This window comes from Aedes albopictus, chromosome 3 (genome assembly GCF_035046485.1).
Source record: "Aedes albopictus strain Foshan chromosome 3, AalbF5, whole genome shotgun sequence".
NCBI lineage: Eukaryota > Metazoa > Arthropoda > Insecta > Diptera > Culicidae > Aedes > Aedes albopictus.
Genome location: NC_085138.1, coordinates 335,766,888 through 335,792,960, shown reverse-complemented (window position 1 = coordinate 335,792,960; position 26,073 = coordinate 335,766,888). Strand labels below are relative to the sequence as shown.

At 36.7% G+C, this 26,073-nt stretch overlaps 1 protein-coding gene across 1 annotated transcript; it reads right to left on the bottom strand.

Moving 5' to 3' along the window:
- Positions 1–21,045: 21,045 nt before the first annotated feature.
- LOC109622916 (DNA-dependent protein kinase catalytic subunit) lies at positions 21,046–24,385 on the bottom strand. Its single transcript, XM_020077374.3, has 2 exons — positions 22,307–24,385; positions 21,046–22,247 (listed from the first exon to the last, which is right to left on the bottom strand). The coding sequence occupies exon 2, from the start codon at positions 22,206–22,208 to the stop codon at positions 21,372–21,374; it is 837 nt and encodes a 278-aa protein (XP_019932933.2). The 5' UTR covers positions 22,209–22,247; positions 22,307–24,385; the 3' UTR covers positions 21,046–21,371.
- Positions 24,386–26,073: the final 1,688 nt, after the last annotated feature.

Genomic DNA, 26,073 nt, shown 5'->3' with positions numbered 1-26,073 from the left:
CAAGAACTTTTGCCCGGTGTTTTTTTATGAGCACACTGCCACCTGTTGGTAGAACCGCGCGAGACACTGTCGGCTATGATGGATTTCGATTTTACATTTGTCTAACACGCACGCTACTACCATATCGCCTGTAATTTTCGTTTGCATCATTCAGCAACGTGTACACTGGCAAACGTAAAAGCGATCGAACACTAGCGCCTCTTGTGGAAGGATCGCGGAAATCAAATGAAATTCGAATTGATCGTTAAATGCATGTGCCAAACCGTTTTGAAGTGTATTACGTCTGTTTGTCTGTGACAGAAGTATTAAAAACAAAATAATGAAACAGAAATTCAATAAAATCTTCAAAATTTTAATCAGTGAAAATTATGGAACTTGCCATTTTTGTTTCTATTTGCCCAAACATTTTAGTGGACACGGCGCACCCATGGCGTCAGTCAATGTCTATTCGCATATTTAGCCACCAATTAAAAAATAATTATTTTCAGTTCAACAACCCTCTCTCTGGTGCATACAATTCCAATTTAAAGCACATAAACCACACAATCTAATAAGATTTTTCGCTTTTCTTTTGACACAGTAACATTGATTCCATCTCGCTAGCATGCAGAATCTCAGCTCAGTGCTCATGTGCTGCGGGGTGCATAGCGACAGGCGCACTGAAGCATAATTCCAATAAGAGTCCGATGCTTTGGGATTTGCGAACATAACCGGGATGAGTAACATGGCTGCGTACTTCTTATGCTTTAATGTGCATATGTAACTTTTGTATTTATTTGCTATTTATTCATATGACTCATGGTGATGGTGACTATCAAATTTGATCATTTATTCATACACTTTGCGCATCGCGATTGAAACTTGTATGGGATTTTGTATGGGAATGTGTTTTTTATTATTTGCTTTATAAAAGATTCAAATTATTCTTAAAGTATGTAACTGATTATGCAAAAGTATCGCTTCAGATGTCCTGAAAAACTTAGCCGAAGACCGCAAAGCGATCAAAGTCTTGCGACAAAAGTTATAACCTTTTGATCGTCTGAGTGTGCTTAACATTTAACATGTATAGGAATAACATCAATAATGAAATCTATTTTTTTGGCCGGAATTGCCAAGAGTACATATTTTTCGACAGATAAAAATAACGAAGATTACACGTCATGTAAATTTATTTTTTTAATGTAAATTTATTGTTATAATGGTTTACATGATATATCATGTAAATTTGTGTGATACGCTATGTAAACATTCTGAGTCGTGGGGAATTACATGACATATAATGGAAGCACAGACAAGCAGACGTAACACTCTTCAAAACGGCTTGGCACATGCATTTAACAATCAGTTCAAATTTCATTTGATTTGCGTGATCGTGGGTTACGTGCAAAAGGCTGAAACACGAAAGGCTGAAATAACAAAAGGCTGAATTACGAAAGGCTGAATTACAAAAGGCTGAAAATGTCAAAAGGCTGAAATAATGAATCGACTAGTTTTCAAACGGCGAGCCTAAAGGCAGTCATGCGAGCCTAAAGGCAACACTAACATCACAGACAAACAGACATAACACTCTAATTATACATATCTTACACTGATATAATGATCTTTATGAAAATTTGCTAGTTGGCCGACCAGTCAGCCCTGACACTTGCATTGGTTTTGCTTGAGTTTGACATTTGACGCACACTACCGCTCATTGGTTGATGGTTCATTGGACGAACATGCTTCCGTTACTTTGTTCGAAATCGGAAAGCGTTAGGACTGTTTTTCCGCGCTAAAGTATACATTATTGATCGCCTACATAACTATGACAGTATTTCTCCAAAGAATAGCATATATTTAAAAGAAGGAAAAATCTCTGATCACAACCAATCTCCATAACAGCATGACTCGAAAGAATAGCTCATGCTCAAAGAAGGAAAAATCTCCCGAAATACCATCAGTCATTTTTTTGTGTTAGTTGGTATGCATCATTAGCCTCTTCACTAAGCACATTCTATGACTAGGACTCATATATGTAGCCGATCTGGTTAGCGAACGGGTAGTCATGCTGAGGGTGACGGGTTCGATTCTCCCTCGGGCCAGAAACATTTTGTAATAGAAAATTCCTTGACAACCGCGGGTATAAAGTATCTTCCTCCCTGTCATACGATATACAAATGCAAAGTGGTAATTGGCAGAGAAGGCTCTCAATTAATAACTGTTGAAATGCGTATAGAAGCTGAAAGCAGGTTTGTCTCAGTTGGGACGTTACGCCAGAAAAAAAAGAATAAAAGTACTATAACTCATTTCCTGCATTTTTGCAATTTCAGTTTTTTGTGCATTCAGCCTTTTGAAATTCAGCCTTATGTTAGCATCCCGTGATCGTCCCACCAGATGCGCTTTGACGTTTACCAGTGTACACGTTGCTGAATGATGCAAACGAAAATTACAGGCAATTTGTGTAGTAGTGTGCGTGTCAGCAAAACGTCAAATCTAAATCTATCATGGCCGACAGTGTCGCGTGCGGTTCTGCCAACAGGTGGCAGTGTGCTCATGAAAATGACACCGGGCAAAAGTTTTTGATGAATTTCTTCTAAGAGTTACGTCTGTTTGTCTGTGATGGAAGTTTACATGACATTCCATGACCACATTTTGATGCAATAGTGTGAACTATTGTTTATTGTTTTAATTTTTACGATACATAGTAGGTCATGAAAATGTCAATTTACTATTGTCAGCATGGCTCAAGCTATCTTTTAATTTTTTGCTTGTTATTTTCAAAATGTTTTAAGGACAAGGTATTTGGAGAACATAGCTCAAAATTTCTAGAGCACCGTTTTTTAGAACCGTTGAATGGATTTGGATGAAAATGCATCACGCTAATTGTTCAGTGGTTGTCAGGAGCGTGATGCATTTTAATCTAAATCAGTTCAACGGTTTTAAAAAACGGTGCTCTAGAAATTTTGAGCAATGTACTCCAAATACCTTGTCCTTAAGCTTAACCTATTTTGTCAATAATTTTAAATTTAGAGCGCGAAATATCTTGCCGAGAGCTTGTGGATTTGTTTCTGGAAGGAAAGGACGTTGATCAATCTCTAGAGATTGTGAAACTGAAGCTACACGAAATTGACGTTTTCATAACCTACTATGTATCGTAAAAGCAAAAACAATAAAAAATAGTTCATGAAATAGTTCATACCATTGCATCAAAATGTGTTTAATTGACAATTTTTATCAATAAAATCTAGTTTGTATACAGTAACTCGAAAACAGTAGGCCGTGGAATTTTGACGTCTAAGATATAGTTGTTTATTTAGTCAAAATGAACAACTTTCTCGAAGACATAAACTGTCTAATGTGTAACAGTAAAAAGTTTCACGCTGGCACTACTTATATTTATGGTGTTACTAAAAAGCTATTATCTCAAAACACCAAAAATACCTCTCTAAATTTTTGATAGTATGTTCACCTAGTATTGCTTCGTATTTGCCGAAAATTTGAAGTTGCGATTTTTTGCGTTTTGTGAGATATTAAGGCTTGAAATTCACACTATTTTTTCAAATTTATATTTTTATTTTTAACTTTTAATGATTATATTGAACATATTTCCATACAATGTCTTTGGTTTGACACATTTGCATTAGGAAAAAAATAAACTAACACGGTTTCTGGTAAAAATGTCAAAATAAGCTTAAAAATTGTTTTTCATTGATAGTTTTTAATTTCTTAAATAACTCGAAAACAGTAGGCTGTGGAATTGTAACGTCTGAGAAAGAATTGTTTTTTTTTGCTAAAATGAACAACTTTGCCGAAGACGTCAAGTCTCTAGGAGGGAAAACAAAGAAGTTAGATGGTGGCGCCACCTATGCGGACGAGTTGCGAACTACTACGTTCTCAGCAATAAATGTTCCTGTTAATGTCAAGCAACTTTGTCGAAGACACCATGTGTCAAAAATGCTTCGTTTTGGAGTAATTAATTTTGTTCCGCTAGATTGCGATTCTGGCCCTTAGTGATTGCAGAAACGAAGAATTTATCATCTCACCATTAAAAATTTAGGTCATTACATACTACAAATCTTGTACTTCGCCGATCGTGTCTGTCTGATCTTGATTATCCACAAATAAATAACTTAATAGTTTTTATTCGGGTATGCGTGTGAGTTGTACAATAATTGTTTTTTGAATTATTCACGTGTGTGCCTGTGCAATTGGCTTTCAAGGGCAAAACAAAACATACTGTTACCCATCTTTGTTTCGGTAGCGCAACTACCGAACTGATGATGTTTACCTTTTTTATATACCTATCAACATAATCTGTTGGGGGAATTATTTTATTTTTCCTACTTACAACCCACAGTTTTTTTAAGTGGGAATGGTAGAACTTTCAATTCCCTCGGTCGCACGTAGTTAGTACATTAGTTTTGCATTTTGTTCCACCATTTCCGTGAAAAATGAGATCCAGCTTGTGCAAGTGAGGAGTTGAGGTTAGAATTGTAGGATATTCTAGGTTAGATTTGCTATCCACTTTGCCTGAACGATTTTCAGACCCAGAAATATTGTACTTCTAATTAGTTTTCACTGCCGTAAAAAATACTGTTATGCTCAGAATAAACAGTTATACCTTCGGATCACACTCATTTACTCGTAAATCTCAATCTGACTGTAAAAATAATGAATTTCTTTCAAATGTTTTGAAACCCCGAACGAATTTGACATTGCTTTCGGAAAGCATCATCACGACGACGACAACACTCCCAAGCGGTCGAATCGTCGTTTTGGGGGCGAATTGCAGAACAAACACCACACTCGGAAAGTAGTAACGGAATTCAACATTCTCGTGGAAAGCAATCACGCGTCGGTGCATACGTAAGCAATAAAAATCCTTTGACCCGATGTTGGACACATTCCTGTAATCCTACCGAAACTAAGGAAACGCTCACCTTAGCTCGCTACATATCACGACGCAGATATCGGAGAATGTATCTAGGAAACTGGCAAGCCCACAAATGGAAACGAAGCAAAGCTCCACCAAATTTATTACAGTGATTGAGGGAGGCACCAGCGGAATCTGTTACAGAAGACCGAAAGACCACAAGGTCGATTAACTATTAGGCAGTCCCAAAAAAATACGATGTTCGAAAAGTCAAGGGGCTTAACCCTTAAATAAAAGATGTACCTACATGTTTGAAGCATTTTTGTAGAAAAATGCTAAAATCTAAACGATTTTTTTGTAAAATCGATATGTTCTACAAAAATGCTTCAAACATGCGTATATTTCATTTAAGAGTTGAGCACCTTGACTTTTCAAATATCGATTTTTTTTTCGACAGCCTATTAACTATAGGTCTACAGGGTGGAAATCGAACGAAAAAGTGTGGAATTCAAAAGATATCCCATCGCACTAACGGGCGTTTGGCCAATCTAGCTGGCCATAAGTCATTTTTCAAAGTCGTTCGTACACAGCAAAAAAATTCTTGTGATATCACATCATGTTCGCTGCACATCAGTCGCGTCGTAAAAATGATGTACAAATTACATCCATTCTACGCAGCAAATCAACCGCCGCTGCTTGAAATTGAGTCTAGCAATCGCTAGAACCGGAACGATTGATGAATCATATATAAGTAAAATATTGGCATGGATTCGTACATTGATCCGTTGATTGTGAGGCGTATCCCTTACCTCTCGGCTATTTCGCCGAGTTGGGAGGTAGAAGATAAATATGATACTGCTTCTGAGTGTTTGCTGGAATGGGTTTGTTGACACTTTCCGGTGCCAACCAGGGTGTACATAGTGAGTGTGACAAATGTTGTAAAACGATGTAATCGAATGAAATTACGTTCAAAATTTGATACATCGACAGAAATTACGCGCCTGGATATTACAAAATTATTTGCTGTGTATTGTGAAAATGTGTACTGAATATGACACATGGATAGTTGTGGAATAATGCCCTATAGGGCAGTGCATGAAATTATCTCCTTCTCTTTCACTCTTACAGAAATTTTGTAAACAACAAGGCCACGAAACGTCAAAATCCCATACAAAATCAAAACAGTGCAGTGCCCTATACTCGAATATCCATCCAACAAACCAGTGGCGTAGCTAGGAATTTGGGGGCCCGGTGCGGAACAAAATTCGTGGGCCCCCATGAAAATTACTGATCGCACTGTTGTATTTTGTACAAAACAAGATTTTTTCTAAGAATTATGTCGAATTTTTTTAACAATTTTTTTGGGAATTGTACCAAGTAATCTTTAAGAAATTCCTTTAAAGATTGCTTTACCGTTTTCTTAAAAAAAAAATCTTTCTTGAAGAACAATTTGTCTTCAAGAATCTTTCAAGTCGTTAATGCAAGGATGTCATTCAGTATTTCTATAAGCACTCCTTCAGGAGTTCTTACAGTGTTGTCTCCGAGGATGTTTTCAAAAATATTCAAAGTACTTCAAAAGATTCTTGCAAAGGCTTCATCGAGTATTTCTCAAAATATTTGTTCAGGAAGTCCACCATGGTTTCTATCAATAATATCTCTGAGGATTCATTTAGAAGATTCCAGAAAAAAATACTACAAAAAATTCTCCACAGATTTTTTTGGAACCACATATTCTTCCGAAAAAATAAAATCGGAATCGGGTTCTGTAGGGATATTGCGCGCAAACCCCAAAATTTTATTCCCACCTTTGGGTTTCCGCGCCGAAGACCCAGCGCCAGATTCGGCGACAAAGAGAGCTGACAGCAGTCGCCGGGCAGTTGGCAATCCTGATATTTGACAGCGGTCGCCCGTTAGTCATGGGAGTGGATTGTTGTCACGCAAATAGAGCTTTTCGCTGAAAAGGCATGTGTATTGAGATCTTGTTGACTGATTTTCTGCTGTGTTAGTGTGAAATTCAGTGATTTCCTGTATCGCGTAAGCCTTCGCTGGAAGGAAACGTCATGTTGCTTAGCGAAGCAAGGAAAATTTTCAGTGAAAAAAGCAATATCCCGATTATTTCATAACCGGAATCTCCGTCCAAAAAATAGTCGAAATCCAAAATTTCATCATTTTTGGTGCCCGGGAACTATTTTTAAAATCCATTTATAGTTTGTATGGGGATGTTTTTTTTGTTCGGGGTGAACTGTCATTTTATCGATTGAATTGTCATTCTACCCACGGAAATTAAAACTGTTTAGTTAATTTAACCGGGAACACAAAGGAATTGAAACGCAATAAAATCACGTCATGCTCACAAGGATTCCAAGGATTTCTTCAGATATTCCTCCAATGATTCCATAAAGAACGCTTGTTTCGATAAAAATCTGCAAGGGTTCTTCAAGTCCCAAAGAATCCGTTGGATTTTTTTTTAAATCTCCAAGGATTCCTACAGAAGTTCCTCTAAGAATATTCTCAGAGGAACTTCGTAGGAGTTTTGCAGGAATTCTTTCGAAAAATCCTTCTGGAATTCCTCCAACGAATTCTTTAATATTAATCAACTCAAGGACATTTTCCAAGGATTCCTACAGGAATTTTTGCTAACATTTCTCTGGGCACTATTTAAAAAAAATCTATTGTGATTTTTCAAAGTTCTTTCGAGACCTTCTTTTACCAGGTTATTAATGAATATTAATGATTAAATCTCTGAGAATTCCTGGTAGGGTCAACATGCCCTTAATAATCCTACAATCGCAAATAAATTCTATTCGAAAACAAAGCGATTACGGAACCGATGATTACGTAATTTTTGTTATCATTCGTGCACACTTCTAACAAAAATACAAAAAAAGAAACAAGACAAAAAGCGCTTCATTCCTTTGATTTAAGACGGATGAAAATTGGAGCGTATATGCTTAAATAGTAAAGGAACAGATGCCCTATCTTATCAAACAAAAACAAAATTCTCATATTACTCCAAGGATTCCTCTAAGACTGTTTTGCTACTTTCTTCAGGAATTCTTTAAGAATGCCTAGAAGCATCTTTTAAGTGATTATTGCAAGAATAAGATTTCATAGAGGATATCCATAGGGAATTCTTCAGGAATCGCTTTTAGAATTCCTACGGGAATTTTTCCAAGGATTTCTTAAATATTTCTCCAAAACAAAACTTTCGAAAATTATCAAAAAATTCTTTCAGAATTCCTTCAAGGATCTTGTTAGAAACTACTGCAAGGGTTTCATCAATCGGATAAAGCTTTCCTTGTTTAATTTATTTAACAATTTCTTCAAGAATTCTACCGAGGATTCCCAAGTAACAATTTCATTGCTGATTAGTTTTGATTGATTTTTATTAGGGTTTTATTATAGCAATAATTAAAACTCGCAGTTTTATGACTGCTTTTATGAAAACCATTGATAAAATGTTTTATAGTATACTTGAAGATATCCATAAAGACAGATTTTAAGAGTAAACAAAACTTTACGATTTGTAAACCTTCTGGCAATCATTATTACCACAATAAAACTCTTAAAACTCTCAACAGATGGCGATCCGTTCGACTAGTAACGACATCTGTTGGTGGAAAAGCAGAACTACGACATTTCTAGGTTTATTGCGGTCATCAAAAAAGTAAACTTGCTTTCGTTTTATTTTCGCTGATTATGGTTGTCGCCATATTGAAGAATTAGCTAACGTGAATGGAAAATAGTTAATTTTGCTCAAATAAGCAATGAATTGATAGTTTGCCACCATTTCCATAACATGCTCACATAAATAAACTCTCTCTGCTGAGTTTTCTTGTGATTCGAGAAAGTTTTACTAAATAAACAAATTGATTTATTTCATTCCAAGATGATAATATTCACTATTTTCGAAGCGCATTAATTTTATGATTCTGCCACCCCAATATTCACGGTAAAATTGAATGAGCATAAGCCTACCAACACAACAACAACTAAAATATTACTTTGAAATGACCGCTTCTACTTACGAATGATGTATCGTCCTGAACTTTACGTGCCATCGAAGAAGCTTCTCTGCATCTTGAGCTGTCATAGTTTTTGTTGAAAAAAAAAAACAACAACAATCGAGAATTTTACAACTAGGTTTTAAAACGGGTTTATTGCTACTCTTAATGCGGTTTGCAAATCCTCTCCGAGAGTGGTCCACTTAGCCGGAAGATGCTCTTAAAGAGGTTATCAAGAGGTTTTGATGTATGATTCAGTTTTATCGCAAGTTTTATAAAATTGGTCATGAAGATCTCTTCCCAAGTAACAATTCCATTGCTGCTTGGTTTTGTTTGATTTTTATTAAGGTTTTTTTACAGCAATAATTAAAACTCACAGTTTTATGACTGCTTTTATGAAAACCATTGATAAAATGTTTTATAGTATACTTGAAGATTTTCATAAAGACAGATTTTAAGAGTAAACAAAACTTTCCGATATGTAAACCTTTTGGCAATTATTATTACCACAATAAAACTGTTAAAACTTTCAACAGATGGCGATCCGTTCGATTAGTAACGACATCTGTTGGTGGCAAAGCAGAAACTACGACGCTGCTAGGTTTATTGCGGTCATCATAAAAGTAAACTTGCTTTCGTTTTATTTTCGCTGATTATGGTCATCGCCATATTGAGCTTACGTGAATGGAAAATAGTTGATTTTGCCTAAATAATCAATGAATTGATAGTTTGCCACCATTTTCATAACATGCTCACATAAATAAACTCTCTCTTCTGAGTTTTCTTGTGATTCGAGATAGTTTTACTAAATTCACAAATTGATTTATTTCATTCCAAAATGATAATATTGACTATTTTCGAAGCGCATTAATTTTATGATTCTGAAACCCCAATATTCACGGTAAATTCGAACGCCCATAAGCCTACCAGCACAATAACTACTGAAATATTACTTTGAAATAATCGCTTTATACTTACGAATGATGTATCCGCCTGAACTTTTCGTGCCATCGCAGAAGTTTCTCTGCATCTTGAGCTGTCATAGTTTTTGTTGAAAAAAAAAACAACAACAAACGAAAATGGAACATTGTTCAACTAGGTTTTAAAACGAGTTTATTGCTACTCTTAATGCGGTTTGCAAAACCTCTCCGAGAGTGGTCCACTTAGCCGGAAGATGCTCTAAAAGAGGTTATCAAGAGGTTTTGATGTATAAATCAGTTTTATCGCGAGTTTTATAAAATTGGTCATGAAGATCTCTTGTAGAGCCAAACAAAACTTAAAATGTTACTTGGGTTACTCTTGGGACTTTTTCAGGACTCGCTTTAGGAATTCTTCCAAGGGCTTTATTCAAAATTTTAAAGAAATTCCTTCAAAGAGGCCTTTAGAAATCCCTCCCAAACTTTCTTCGGGAATTTTTCTAAAGATGTCTTTAGTAGTTCATCCAATAAATGCTGTTACGATTTCTCCAAAGATTCGTTCAAAATTTATTAAAGTATTCTCTTAGAATTTCCTCAATTGATTTCATTCATTAAACCTTCAGGACGCGCGCCTGTTCGAGCCTAAAAATACACTGTGCTTGCGCTGTATACGACGTTTTTTGGCATTGTTGTACTTTTTACAACGACGCGCGTCCTGAAGGGCTAAAATATAAACGACTCATAGAAAAGTTATCATTTTCCATACCAAAATCAGAAATTGCCAATAAAGAAGTAAGGGTGGGAGCAATAATAAACTATAAAATTTCCATAAACAAATCAAAAAGTGCATAAATAAATCTAAATTTCCCATAAATAATTGATTTTCGAGCAATAAAAAATGTCAGAATTTCCACAAATAATTCAAAAATTGCAATAAATAACTACATTTTTTCCACCAAAAAAGTTTAAATTTTCCATAAATAAATCTGATTTTTCCATTAATAATTTCAAAATTCCCAATTGAAAAACATCAAAAAAGCAATTGAAAATTTTGCAATAAATACGAAACAATGAGTAAAGTAAAAGTGTCGGCCGAGCCATGCGGCGAAGCCGCACAGAGGATTGAGGAACTGAGGCGGCAGAAGGCCGCCGAAGTTTCCGAAATCCGACGCGCCGTAACTGCGTCGATTCGGATCTAGGCAATCCACAGATCCAAGAATTTGCCCGGTAGAATGCGAACAGAGATGTTATCCCTTTTTAAAGTCCGACGAGCGTTAGCGAGTTCGGACATCAAGCGATTGTCTGTTAAATTGCACACATAGTTTCAGTCTTCATATCATAATAGTTCTGTGATGTAGTATGTTCGAAATTTTTTGTTGGAAAAAATGTAGTTTTTTATAGCAATTGTTGATTTATTTGTGGAAAATATGGCATTTTTTATTGCTCGAAAATCAATTATTTATGGGAAGTTTTGATTTATTTATGCGCATTTTGATTTGTTTATGGAACTTTTATAGTTTATTATTGCTTCCACCCCTATTTATTTATTGGCAATTTTCGCATTATTTATGGAAACTTTTTAATTTATTATGGGGCGTTTAATTGGCTGCCGTCCTGAAGGGTTAAACTGATGTCCCCAAGTTTTTCACAAATTATTTTTTACAACAAATCTTTCATCTTTCATGCAAGGATTTCTTCATGTATTTATATAATTACTTCAGCAAGATTTTCTCGAAGATTTTTAAGAAATTCCTCCAATAATGTATGCAAGGATTCAAGAACTCCTCATTAGAAATAAAAAAAAAAAAGATTTTTTTTCAAGAAATAAAATTAAAAAAAAACATTTTTAGAAATTGCTTTGTGATTTTCTTAGGAAATTGTTTGTGAACTTCCCTGATTATTTTTTTTTTTTTGAAATTCCTTAGGTAATTCCCTTGCGATTTTCTTCGGCCGTTCCGTTTTAAATTCTTGGATTTTTTTTCAATTCGCAAGAGTGTATGTATCTCATATAACTGCAAAACCAGACAAAAACTAGCTGCATAACAGACGTTATTCCGTAAAGAATTATGAAAAAATCCAGAGGAATTACCAAAGGAATTTTCTGAGGAATTACCGGAGTCAGTCAAACGAATTGACTAAGGAATTTTCAAAGTACCTGTCGAATGAATTTCTAAAGGAACTATTGAAATAAAAACAAACGTGAATTTCAGGCATATTAGCAAAGGGACTGCCGGTGAAACTTCCAATGAAATTGCTGAAATCCCGTAGGAGTTTCCTGATAAATTTCCAAAGCAATTGCCCAAAGAATATCGAAACTTCAAAAATAATAACTTAAATCAATTTCGAATATTATTGCCGAAAAATTATCAAAAGAGCTACCAAAACCAATTCCAAAGGAATTGCCGAAAAAAATGCCAAATGTATTAACCAATCAATTTCCATATGAAATGGCGAAGAAATTTCCAAAAGAGTGTTAAAGTTATTCCCAAAGTGATTATCACATGATTTTTCAAATGAATAGTAAAAAAACAGCAAAAGGTTGCGGACAAAATTTTTAAAGAAATTTCCGTAGAGATAAGAATCTGAAGTTCGTAAAGTCATTGCTGAAGCATTGCCGAGAGTTCATTAAAGAAGTTTTCAAAGGAATTGCCTAACAATTTCTCAATAGATTTGCCGCAGAAATTTTCAATAATACTCCTAATCGAGATCCTAAAAAAAGCTTGAGAATTTTCGCACACTCAATTTTCGACACAATAGCTGAAACAATTTCCAAAATAATAGCCACAGAAATTTTCTAGAAATAATGCAGAATGAAATCAGAATTCCCAAAGAAATTTCCGAAGAAAATTTTTAGAGTATTTGCTGAAGAGATTAAGATATTCCTTCACGAATTGCTGCACGGATTTTCAAAGTAATTGGTGAAAAAAAATCCAAATGAAATTTCCGAAGAAATGCACCAGAAAGTCTAATAAAAAAAAATTTCCCTCCAGAATTCTCACAGAAATTCCTCCAGAAAATTCTACTGTGATTCTTTCAATGAATCCTTCAGGTATTCTTTCAAGGTTTCCATCAGGAACACCAGTTTCGTCCAGATTCCCTTCACGAAACTTTTAAGATTGATTCTTACGATTTCATGATGCATTTGTTCCAAGTGAGAAACTCCAAGAACTTTTTCTTGAATATATTTTACGATTTATCTAGAAATTACTTCAAGGACTTCTTTACAAATTTCTCTAAGTTTTCCTTCGAAAGTTGCTACAAACTCCTCCATGCGTTTCTGAAGCAATTTCTTCAATTATATGTATTCCCATGAATTCTATAAAAAGTTTTTTAAGATTCCCACAAATGATTCTTCACTTCAGCAATTTTGGAGAAGAATCCTATAGGAATTCTTTTTTTTAAGAAATATCTCCAAGAATTTCTTTTTGCAATGCCTCAAATGGTTTTTCTTGAAGTCCTTCAAAGGATTTCTTAAGAATTTGTTCAAGCATTTCTTTAGTTCTACCTGCAGGGATTTCGTTAGAATTCCTCCAATAATTGCGGTAGAAAATTGACCAAAGATTCCTTATGCGAATTTTTTAAGTCCTTTTTCACAATTCGTTCAATAATCTTTTATGGAAGTTCAGTGAAGATTTAATCTTTTTCTCCAAGGATTTTTTTAAGCTACAATACAAAGATTCGTTCAAGGATTTTTTAAAGTTTTCCTACAAGTATGAACACATTCATCCCCAAAGGATTTATACAGAATTTCCCCCAAGGCCTCCTGCATAAATTCTTCCAAATATACAGGATCTCTTTTATTTTTTGATTTGCTCCAAAGAATTTGAGAGGAATTCATTGAGGTTTTCCCCATTGATTTCTTTGAGAAATAATAGTCATGTCATCATTAGTTCTTCCAAAAATCTCTTTGCCTTCAAAATTTCTTCAGGAATTCTTTACCTAAATCCTCAAGCTACTCCTTCAAGAATGTCATCAAAGATACCTGCAAAATCAATCCAATGATTCTTTCCGAATACGTCTTGGAATTCATCAAGACAAAGATTCTATTAGAAATTCCTCCAAAAATTCTTGCAAACATTTCTACAAGAATTCCTTCGGGAATACCTCCACAATTTCTTTAGAAAATCGTCCAAGGATCCATTCAGGTATGGCTCCAAGCGTGATCTCCGAAATTCATGAAAAATATTTTCCATGAGGAACTCCTACAAGATTATTTCTTAAGGCTCATCTGAGGGATTCCTTGAAGGACTTCATGACATAATCCTTATAGGATTTTATGAAGGAATTCGAAGAGGTATTTCTGAACGAATGTCTGAAAAAATTCCTGAGAAAATCCTTGAAGGAATTCCTGAAGGATTTCTTGAGAAGTTCCTGTAGAAATGCTTGGAGAAGTTCCTGAAGGAATGCATCATTGTGAGCTTTCCTAAATCAATGCTTAGAGGAATTTCTGAAGTAATCCCTGAAAAAAGTTCTGAAGTTAATCTTAGAGGAATTTTTGTAGAACTGCTGATATAACTCCTGATAAATCGTAAAAGATATCCCCAGAGACAAGGACTCTATCTGAAGGAATTTCCACAGAAACCCTTCAAGGAATATGTAGAAAGAAATACTTGATGAAATAGTTGGAATAAGTTGATTGCATTTTTTATACGACAGTAAAACTTATAATAACTTTTGTTATTACAGTTTCGACGTGACATGTGTTCAGATCTTAACTTTAATAAATGAGACCTCTGAATTTCAACTGCTATCCTAAGCTAAGTAAACAGCTATGTTTGGTCCTGTGGTTGGGATAAGTATCAGAGACATTTTCATTATGCTCATGAATTTTGCTTCCACATCGGTACTGAATTTCGTAAAATTATATTTTGATTTCTAGCACATTTTTTCTTGTATTTTGGGACCCCTGTAGGTACAAAGAGCAATCATCGAAAAAAAAGGACTTCAAATAAGTCACCTGTGTACCCATTTCAAAATCTCACGAAGGGGCCCCTACAAACCCTTCAGCAGATCTGCACTGCCGTTATACGCCCAATTGTCCCATGTTATATAGGAATCCCATATAACATGGGACAATTATGCGTATAACGGCAGTGCAAGTATTGAACTTATAATTGTAGCAAACTTTCGCTATTTAAAAAACTTTATTCAAACTAGTGTAAGAAACCTTCTCTGATTTGGAGGCCCCTTGAACTCGGGGGCCCGGTGCGGACCGCACCTCCGCACCCCCCCTTGCTACGCCACTGCAACAAACCTATACAAAGTCTGCTTTAGGTCAAAGCTAGGGTTGAGGAATTTTACAATTTTTGAGTAAAGTTTGTCTCTGGTTGTTTGAATATGTTTTCAGTTTTTTAACCGCAAAGTCAGTTTCAATAGACAAAATATACCACAATTGTTGCAACGAGGTGATAAAACCATTCATGTTTTCAAAATTTGTATAGTTTCTTACTTTGGGGCTCCCTCATGTGAAAACAAGCAAAAAAACATCCGCAGTTTTTGATTGCTGGCGATTGCTGGGTCGAGACTTCCTATAACACAAGCACTTACATCCTTTTTCAGCCTAATAGAAAATCCAGCTGCGGAAAGGGCGTACTTTTGAGTAATCAAAGTTTTTCTGAATGAAAGCTATTGAAGAAATTGTTATTTCAGGGACATTGCATACTTTAAGGCGTATTACAGTCTTTGGGGATAGCCGTCTGATTTTTCAAATTTAGTTCTATTTCATCAGAACCCATTCAGTTAAGCGTTTGAAGGACCTATTTTGATTCTATTTTGTTTGATTTATCAAAAATAAATGTCAATTAATTGAAAAATTGTTTAAAATGGGATTGTAGAACAGGTTGAAACTGTTAACAAAGGAAAACACATCTACGAATTTAACTTTTGACTTAAAAGCTCTAAGTTAACTTCTTTTCCATCGAAATAATTTTGAGATGGAGTTCTTTACTTATAATTTTTGATCCTCGTGTACATTTTGCTGAACTGAACGTTGAAATGATAGTTATTACGTAAATTATGCAATGCTTCACGAGTTATCAAAGTAATCGTAATATAAGGTGACATTGATCATACCTATCAACTTTTACCAACGATTATTGCATAAAAGTGAAAGTTACACGTTTCATATTATTAAAACAAGTATTGGTTTACTCAGTATACCGTGGGTACACAGTCATGGATCACTTAGTGGTATTTTTGACCTTCAAAATTCAATTAAAAATAGAAGAAAACAAAAACTACGACTTTGAAAGCACCGTTGGCAATGTTTTGATTCGAACTTTTCATTACCGATCCATTTGAAGTATAATCGCAAGTCATTTCAGCGTAAAAAAGGAATATTGCACTGTTTATAAAATGCCCTATTATGGATCAGCTTCACAGAGACCCACATATTATGGATCAATTTTTGCTATATTATGGATCAGTGCAAAATTACTCAAAATTTCAACTCTAATAATAAATTTGCGTTTGTAAGGCTTAACTACGCAGTGTATTAATTATTTTACTGATGGAGTACCCGATTTTACAACAGGAATAAAGAGAAAACAATAAAAAGACCCGAATCCATTTACTTCGATAGAGGTGCGCCACTAGGGTTCAGTGATGCTCTCCATTTTAAGTGTTATTATTACAACTCTGTGTTTCAAGACACCTGGTTTTCAAGGTTACATGTTTTCTAATGATACTTTTGATACTTTAAGGTAAGAATATTGTATTAAGAGCGTTGAGTGGAACAAAAATCTATATTTGTTTAAAGTGATCCATAATAGCGTCAAACGATCAGTTTTTGGGTCACATTATGGATCACTGTTGAAAGTCACATTATTTGAGTATTTGAATCCCAGAATGAAACGAAACCTCTTTTAATAGATACATACATATCTTATCCAACGTGTACGAGCCGTTTTTATATCAAAATTGATGGATTTCGACACTTTTAGGGCTTACCGCTGCAGGAGTAGCTTCTTATGGAATTCGGCTGTTTACTGGTAGATGTGAGAGGACAACACTATCGTTGCATTAAAATACATTTTATTTTTAGATTGAACTCTTGTAAATGACTTTTTATCTCAGAAAACAAATAGGATCATGCTACAAAAATGAATTTCGTGCCGAAATATATGTTTTGAGCAAGATATTCGACTTTAAACATCAAAGTGATCCGTAACTGTGTGTGATCCATAACTGTGTAGGGACGGTATATTGAACTAATGCAAGAATCTATCAATACTTTTTTGTGTTTTAAATGAGAAATGTTTTCAATAAACAATGTTCGTTTATGTAAAAAATACCCTGACAAGTAAAATGCAGCTTCCCTAAATTCGAATTTGTTGTCAAAATTCTTACATGTGATGTACTTTTGGAGTTATTTGATAAATAAATTTCTCTAAACCGTGATTTACGCCTAAAGGTAGGCAATTTCATTAAAAAGTTTTTTTTTAGTTTTTATTTTTGTGTATTTTAACTTAGATGTTATTTCTACACTCACATTAAAAAGTGAAAGACTTCCTTTAATATATCAATTATTTAATTGAAAAGGGCATTTGTAACTGTGTGAATCATGCAAATTGCATTCAAATGTCGTTTATGTAGTGTTTCAATGCTAATTGCGAATTATATATGTGAAAATCCCCTGAAAATAATATTGGCCAGCTAGATTGGCCAAACGCCCCTTAGTGCATCGGTCCCAAGAGCAAGAGTGATATAATCGATCTTTGGTCCTTTCGACATTATGTGCTTCGAACGCTAAAATGTCCTTCAATCTTTTATCCCCAAACTCACTGTAGCAACCAGCGACGGCTTCGTGTTTCGCTCTAATACTGCTAAAAGGAGCTGCTATGCGATGATTGTCCAGCCACGTCCGGCGACCATGAACGAAACGAAGGAGTGACCGTCGGTGAACGACATGCGTACTTTCAAGGGCAATCGTGGGATTGTGACTTTAATCTTCGGATTCGTTGGTGGAAAACATGTTCAAGAGGATGAAGCGACGCAACAACGTGCGCTAGTAGAATCATAAGGGTATCAATTTCCCAAATTGTTTAATATAACGGTAATGATGATGACCGAATGGAAAGCGAGTGTAGTAGGTTGGTACCGTCCGTCGGAATGGTTATGTTATGTAAACGGCTTTATTCCATAGGTAGAAGCATTTTTGTGAACGTACTTTCCACCCCTATTTAAAAAAAAACACTCCAATCCATTCAATTCGGGTGGTAATTGAGATAGCAGTGGACCATTTCGTAATTCCATTCAATTTTTTTCCCGCAGCATCCCACATCCCATTTCATCTGACCCTCACAAAAAATATCCTCGCACCGGGCATCGTTTCGGTTTGTCTTTACGCCCTAATCTCTCACCGACCAACCAACCAACAACGCAACTGTGCAAGCGGCAGCGGGTCAAAAATGCCGCCGAACCAGAACCTCCTATGTAAGCATCGTATCGCAAGTAAGTGACATTCGGTGTGTTTCGAGAGCGGAGGGTATTGGAAAAACCAGAGAACCTACAGCCGATGCAAACACAAGTGCCTCAATTTGTTCAAAGCATGTAAAAATATGGAAAGCAAACATTTGCAGATCGTTTTAGTTGGCGTGCAAGTGCGTGTATGGCGTGCGTTATGGGACTGGGAATACAAATTTAGGTAGGAGGATGCGAGAAGTAATCAATTATCGAATGACATTGAGATAAACACAATTGATGTCAGAAAGTGAAAAACCAACCAACCGAAGAAATATGAACCAAATTGAATTATTGGATTATTGTTAATATTTATATTACTTTATTAAAAGGATTTTCAGCCTTTTGCTTAATCCCTTCTTCTTCTTCTTTATCTTCTTTATCTTCTTCTTCTTCTTCTTCTTCTTCTTCTTCTTCTTCTTCTTCTTCTTCTTCTTCTTCTTCTTCTTCTTCTTCTTCTTCTTATTTTTCTTATTCTTCTTCTTGGCATAACGTCCCTACTAGGCACTTCTATTAACTGAGACCAAGCCCACTCGTGGGCTTAACACTACACACGCAACAGCACGTCGTTAACGATTTTTAATTTCGTTATCCACCCATTTTCGCACCGGTCGTTCGTTTCCATGTGAGTAAAATAATGATCGGTCGCCTTTCCGCACCGGTGGTCTCTATTCTATCCGTACCATCGGTTTTTTGCACTTCCGTAAATCATCACAATATTTTGTTTATTTCTATGGTGTTATTGCAAATCTTATTCAGTATAATAATCTGTGCTCATATTTTGAAAGAAGGGGTTTTGGATAAGACTGAAAACTGTTAGTAAAAATTGAACTCAAATAAATAATTCCCTTGGAGATTTGTACCAGTTTTGGTGCGTTTCAAGATATCATTTTCTCAATAATGTATGGTTGTATTTAATCCCGGAATTCAAGCAATCTTTTTGCCTTTCTCGTACACCAAGGTGTACCGAAAGGCTATATGTTCACTCCAAAAATGAAATCTTGATAGAACCCCCGGAGGGCCAAGTCTTATATACCAATCAACTCAGCTCGACGAGTTGAGATGATGTCTGTGTGTGTGTATGTGTGTGTGTATGTATGTATGTGTGTGTGTGTGTGCGTGTGTATGTGTGTATGTGTACAAAAATGTCACCTCACTTTTAGATAGTGAATATCATCCGATTTCAACGCTCTTGGTTTCATTCGGCGCGGAATATTGTCCCATTGGTTCCTATTGAAAATGATTTGAATCGGTCCAGGCGTTCCGGAGTTATGGCCATTTTAGTGATCCGGACTCGCACCGGCAGAAGTGGCCATTATATGAAATTGAACAAAACCCTATCGTGTGACACATCAAATTACGCCGATTTTTGTAACCTTGCCTCTGCTTATAGAATATTGTTTGGAGTCCAAAACCATTGACCAGAAAATCCAAGATGGCGGACCAGAACCAAGATGGCGACTGTTTTATTAAATTTTGGCTCTAAACCCATGCAATATGTGTATATTTTGTATAGGGAAGATGTCCGGAATCCAAATATGGTGATCAGAAAATGCAAGATGGTGAACCAAAATTCAAGATGGCGGACCAAAATTCAATATGGCGGACCAAAACCAGGATGGCTGCTGTTTTATTGTATTTTTGGAGCTAAAACAATGCAATATGGTTATATTTCGTATGTCCGATGTCCGGAATTCAGAATGAGAAAATCCAAGATGGCGGACCATTCAAGGAATCTATGACAAAAGGTCGGAGGTCGAAATGTCAAAAGGTTGAATGAACAATGTTGAAAATGCACTGAACCGACATCAAATTGAATCATTTTTGATAGAATCATAGAATTGAAACTCAAGTTCAGATCACGATCCGGAACCGGTTTAAGTAGCCTTCAAGGAAATAGCCAATTTAGAATATATGCGTATTTTTTTCTTAAACCTCAAGAGCAGATACAAAGGTTCACGAATGCTAGTTGTTCATACTCAGAATATAAGGTTAACCCTTCAACGCTCATGGTGTCTGTAGAGCACCATCACATTTTCATGAATCTGACCTAAACCAGCTCATTTCAATATTGTAGAATAGCTATTGGAAAAAGGTTATAAGCTTATGACAGTACTTAAACACTCTACTAATTGGTTCAATTGTGAAACTATTGATAAACAAAAATTTAAAACACGGACACGTTTAGTGCTTCCAGTGAGCTGTTCGCTCTTTGAAGGAAGCACGACACTAGACAACGGACTAGCATGCAACGCCCAGTGGCACAGCCGAAAACTTTTCCTGACAGCTGCGGCGGGAATCGAACCTGCGCTCTCCAGCACGATGCGATGAAGTGCTTGGTGGCGTGGCCACACGGCCACGAAGACCCACAATTTCATTTTACCATTTCGATAAATTTAAGTGATTTCTAAGAACTTTTGTTTGAGCACTTTTTATTCAAAGAACGTATTGTCATTCAAAACATTGGAAAAAGTCGTGGGCGAGAAGGGGTTAATTAGGTTCACCATGTCCTCTCATATACTTTCACATCTTTCACTGAATAAGCTATTTGTGATACGCTTGCAACGGTTAAATATTTTACAATAATGTTTGTATCATATTGGGTCTTGTACCATTTGGGCAGGTGTACCTATTTTGGGCACTTGCCGCTATAACTAAGTCAATTTCAAACCGATTGATTTGAAATTTTGTATAGAGTTAGGCACGTGCAGTATCTCTGTACAAAAATTCAAATCAATCGGTTTGAAATCGACTTAGTTATAGCGGCAAGTGCCCAAAATAGGTAAACCTACCCAAATGGTGCAATGCCCTAATAAATTTTCCTGAATCCTCCTGAAATAAAATATTTTTATTAGCAGAAACATTAAGGACAGACTTGTTAGAATCCCAATATGTAGGTTATGTAAACTTTCCAGTTTGAGTTTTCCTCCGGCCCTCTCCCCTGATTTACGTGTGCGATTACGCATTACGCTGATTACGCATGTGCGTTGGCGTAAATAGGGGGTGGCCAGGGGGGGCCTGGCCCCCTCCAAAATAATCCATTTCGGAAAAAAAATCACGCAATTCAGGTGAAAAGTATCATTTTAGTATCAAAAATCTATATCGACATGGCCTTGGCTCCCCCCCTAGAGCTATGACCTAGCTACGCTTATGCGGCATGTGCGAGCAACTCCAGATGATCCCTCTCAGAACAATCTTCTCCAGCAAACTATCCAGAACCCCGCCACCGAGCTTACCCAAATTGTCGAAGGTCTTCATGAGAGAACTCACAATCAGCTCGTGATACGAACTGCTCAGATAGTGGAAATCCTTGACCAGCCCGATGATGATGTTCTGCAGCGCCATGATCTGCACTCCAGTCAACTCGCGCACGTGGCTCATAATATCCGACAGAGCCTGGACGAAATCCGGCAAATGTTCCAAAAGTTCGTTGGACTTTTCCTCCACCAGGTACACGAACTCGGTTCGCTGCATCACCAGCAGCAGCAGTTCGTTCATGTACTCCTCCGACATCAGACAACTGCAGGCCTCCACCATCGAACCGAATCCTCGAATGGCAACCCTTATCTCGTAGGGCTTCGATCCGGTTGCCATCAGGACGTTCTTGAAGTATTTCATAAAGTAGTTCAGCACCGTTACGCGGGCTTCACGAGCTTCTGTTGAACCGGTGGACGTTGATTCATCCAGGTCTTCTCGGGCCAGCAGTTGGCGAGCTATTTCACGGTGGGAGGAATGCAATGCAAAGATCGCGACCTTGTGATCTTCCACGGATGATCGAAGCCATTTTGTAGTTAGAATGTTCTGCCACTGTACGTAGTCGACGTAGAGGAATGGTGAGAATAGGGCACTGTGGCGTTCCAGGAGAATCAAGGCGTCTGTTTCCGCCGAACTTTGACCATCACCGGCGAGGACCAGCTCACCGATGCTAACAATGCATTCCTTCGCTTTGGCGGCATGTTGCGAGTCAATGCACATTTCTTCACAAAAACCGTAATTTATCCGATCAGGATGGATCTAAAGAAAGAAAAGGATGATTAGAATCCCCGCCAACAGTAAATGCGTTGTAAAACTACCACTTCCTCTGAGAATTTTGTTGGGACTCGAAAACATAAACAAAGCTAATGCTGGCACAGGCTGGCACCTTCGCGATGGGGATTTTGACTGGCGGCAGTCGTGTCACATAGCAGTTGATCTTGACATGACAACTGTCGCTACACGCTAACCTGAAACTACTCATCGGCTGGGTCGATTCTACCCATGGATAAAATCCGGATTTTCATGATGTATACGGAACCACCAAACTACCCAAAATTGAGTTCTTTTGACGCAATCCCATAGTTCCGCCCAATAAGCCAAATTTGAGTAAATCGATTAAACTCACACTAGGTAAATTGCCTTAACCTCCAGCAAAAAAATATACTGAAGAGTGGGTAAATTCAACCCAAGACCCCCCCTCATTCAACCCAAATTTGAGTATACCTACATTTACTTAAAATTGGCTTATTGGGCTCAAGGACCCCCATTGGGTAGACGCATCTCTGTTTGTTTTTGACAACATCGGTGGGGGAAAGTGGGAAAACAACCTAATTTTGGGTAACTAGTTTATTCGATATACTCAGCTTTGAGTAAAATCGACCCAAAAATTAGGTAGTTTGATTTCTCCGATTTTATCGAATAAACTAGTTACCCAAAATTAGGTTGTTTTCCCTCTTTCCCTCACCGATGTTGTCAAAAACAAACAGAGATGCATCTACCCAACGGGGGTCCTTGAGCCCAATAAGCCAATTTTGGGTAAATGCAGGTTTACTCAAATTTGGGTTGAATGAGGGGGGGTCTTGGGTTGAATTTACCTGCTCTTTAATAAATGTTTTTGCTGGAGGTGAAGGCAATTTACCTAGTGTGAGTTTAATCGATTTACTCAAATTTGGCTTATTGGGCCGAACTATGGGATTGCGTCAAAAGAACTCAATTTTGGGTAGTTTAGCGGTTCCGTGTAGGTTGTTTTCCCTCTCTGGTTCACCGATGTTGTCAAAAACAAACAGAGATGTATCTACCCAAAGGGGGTAGTTTGGATTTTCCGTGACTCTTGAGTATATTTTTTTAGCTGGAGGTAAAGGCAATTTACCTAGCGTGAGTTTAATCGATTAACTCAAATTTTGGTTTATTGGACCGAACTATGGAATTGCGTCAAAAGTACTCAATTTTGGGTAGTTTGGCGGTTCCGTGCGGGTAACTCGAAAACTCAGATTTCTTGAATATGCACGGAAAAATATTTTAACCTAGTGAATAAGTTTTAAAAACTCAAATTTGGCTAAACAGCTTATAGTTTTAACTCAGCGTTGTAGCTCCTGTCAAATTTTCATTCATAAAACCGGCTCGTAAAATGGACTATTATTTGAGTGTTACGTCTGTTTGTCTGTGATGAATGAATACTCAAATATGGCTTCCCACACGGTACTTGGAGTTGGGTAAAAAAAAACTATATTTGGGTACTTTATTTCTTCCGTGTAAATAGAAACAAATTCAAAAAATTACCCAGCCGCTGGGTCATTTCAGATTAGCGTGCGACTGGCAGCATGAGCTTAGCAGACAGCATAGAAGAAAAATCAAACTGCACTGAACGAAAACCTAAGCCTAAAGTTCGCTAAATATTCGCGACTTCGAAGTTGAGAGAGATTCCAACTCTTTGTCGCACTAAAGAAACATCTCGTAAGGAACTGTCAAAATGTGCGTGAAAAAAAGCAAACAATATTCCCCCACGTTTTTTGTCACGTAAACCTTCACGCACATTCGGTAACTTCGAAGTCGCGAATTAGCCAGTGTATGCTGGCAAAATTCTTTTGTCTTTTGACTTTTACTGCGAGCACTGTTTTGGTGCTATCCTGCTCACTCTCACGGAAAACTTGAAAACATTGCTCGCAGTAAAAGTCAAAAACTCACAGCATGCAGAGGCTAATATCGATGCATACAGAAGAAACAGTTTTGACATCCGAGCGATGTGCCGTCGATGAGATCGTCGTCGCTGATTGGGGTTCGTTCGCATATTATGTAACGCTAAGAGGGGAGGGAGGGGGTCCACCGCTGTGTTACGCTCCATACAAAAATTCAAAATTTCCCATACAAAAATTGTTACATGGGGGAGGGAGGGGGTCTAAATTTGGGGAATTTTGCGTTACGTAATATGCAAATGAACCCTTGGTCGATGATGTAAACGGCACACCGCTTGAATGGGCCTTTTCATTTGACGTCTTAAATCAGCTGATTGTTCGGGCGTTTGACAGTTCTTCTATGAAGATGACACGTTCTTGTTAGCAGCTGTTGTTCAAGCTTTGTAAACAAATGCATGCACGGATCTGTCACATGAAAAGGCCTATGTCAAAACTTATTTTTCTTTTCGCTTGGTGCATCAATCAATGATTTCAATTGGTAGGGTCTTGTACCAATTGGGCAGGTGTACCTATTTTGGGCACTTGCCGCTATAACCAAGTCATTTTCAAACCGATTGATTTGAGTTTTTGGGTAGAGTTAGATACTGTACGTGCCTAACTCTATACAAAATTTCATATCAATCCGTTTGAAATTAACTTAGTTATAGCGGTAAGTGCCCAAAATAGGTACACCTGCCCAAATGGTTCAAGACCCTATTTATTAAAACAAATAAATAAAATAATTCGTTTTTTGGATCCCTAGACTCCGACTCGTTTATTCATCATTTGAAAACACGATTATGAGAATTTGAAATGGATGTTGGACAAATCAGTCGATTAAAGAATGGTGATTTTTTCGAGTGTACTTCAGGCCGTTAGAAAATATTTCTAACGGCAGACAGTTTTTTTTGGTGCGGAGGCAATTTTAATCTAAATTTATTGAAATTATTGATATAAAGTGAAATAATTATATTTGAATAGTTATAATAAAGTTCGGCAAGTGGTAAGTGAGACTTCAAGGTAAGTAAAACTTCATTTATTGCGGTGAATTAAGTGAATTGTACTGCCGCTTGGTGAGAAGCTGATGTGTCACCGATTTCGTTGGTTTAGGGTATTTTAGCTAATAGTGGACCCCCTTATATTTTTTTTCAAATTTCCTGCCCACCCTGTTATTATCGGTCAACTTCCTAGCTCATCTTCCTAGCCAGTAGTTCAAAGTAGTGGAATTACGCTGGTAAGCAATAATTCAATGTTTTGAACAATTTTGTAAATGAAAACAAATCTGGGGAACCACTATATTGGTTAAAATAATTTTATCTAAGGGGGTCCACTATTCTGCCGTAATTCTGCAAAGTGGCGTAAGCGACATTGACCATTTTGGAACATTTGGGGTTATTGTGCATCAAACTCCTGGTCATTTTCTAAGTTTTCTTTCATAGATGCTAGATTAACTAGATCTTGCATCCTAATACAGCAGGTATACCACAGTGTTCTTATTTCACCAGATATACACCAAAAGACGTCACAATTGGAAATGTCGCTTACGTCACTTTGCAGAATTACGGCAGTATTGTCCCCGATTTAACATGGTAAGAGAATTCTATCTACCCAATAGTGTACCCCAACAATCCAATACTGAACCAGATATAAAATGATAATTTTATGAGAAATATAGGATGATTTTTGTTAGGTTTTTGTGTGCAATGTGTATGAATGACATAGAACCTGTTGTACAATCGTTGACAAAGGCAGTTTAATTAGGATAATCATACTGTTTTCACTTTCAGAGCCATTTTCAGTTACTAAGAGGTCCACTATTGATTATAATAGATTATAATACCCTACAACAGAATCTCACTTTTTTTTTGTCTGCTGCACGAATCTCGCCTACTGCTCACTCCCACAGAAAATTT

What these genes read in the sequence shown, in the direction of transcription:
- LOC109622916 (XM_020077374.3), bottom strand. Translation starts at nt 22,208, where the DNA reads ATGTGCATTGACTCGCAACATGCCGCCAAAGCGAAGGAATGCATTGTT.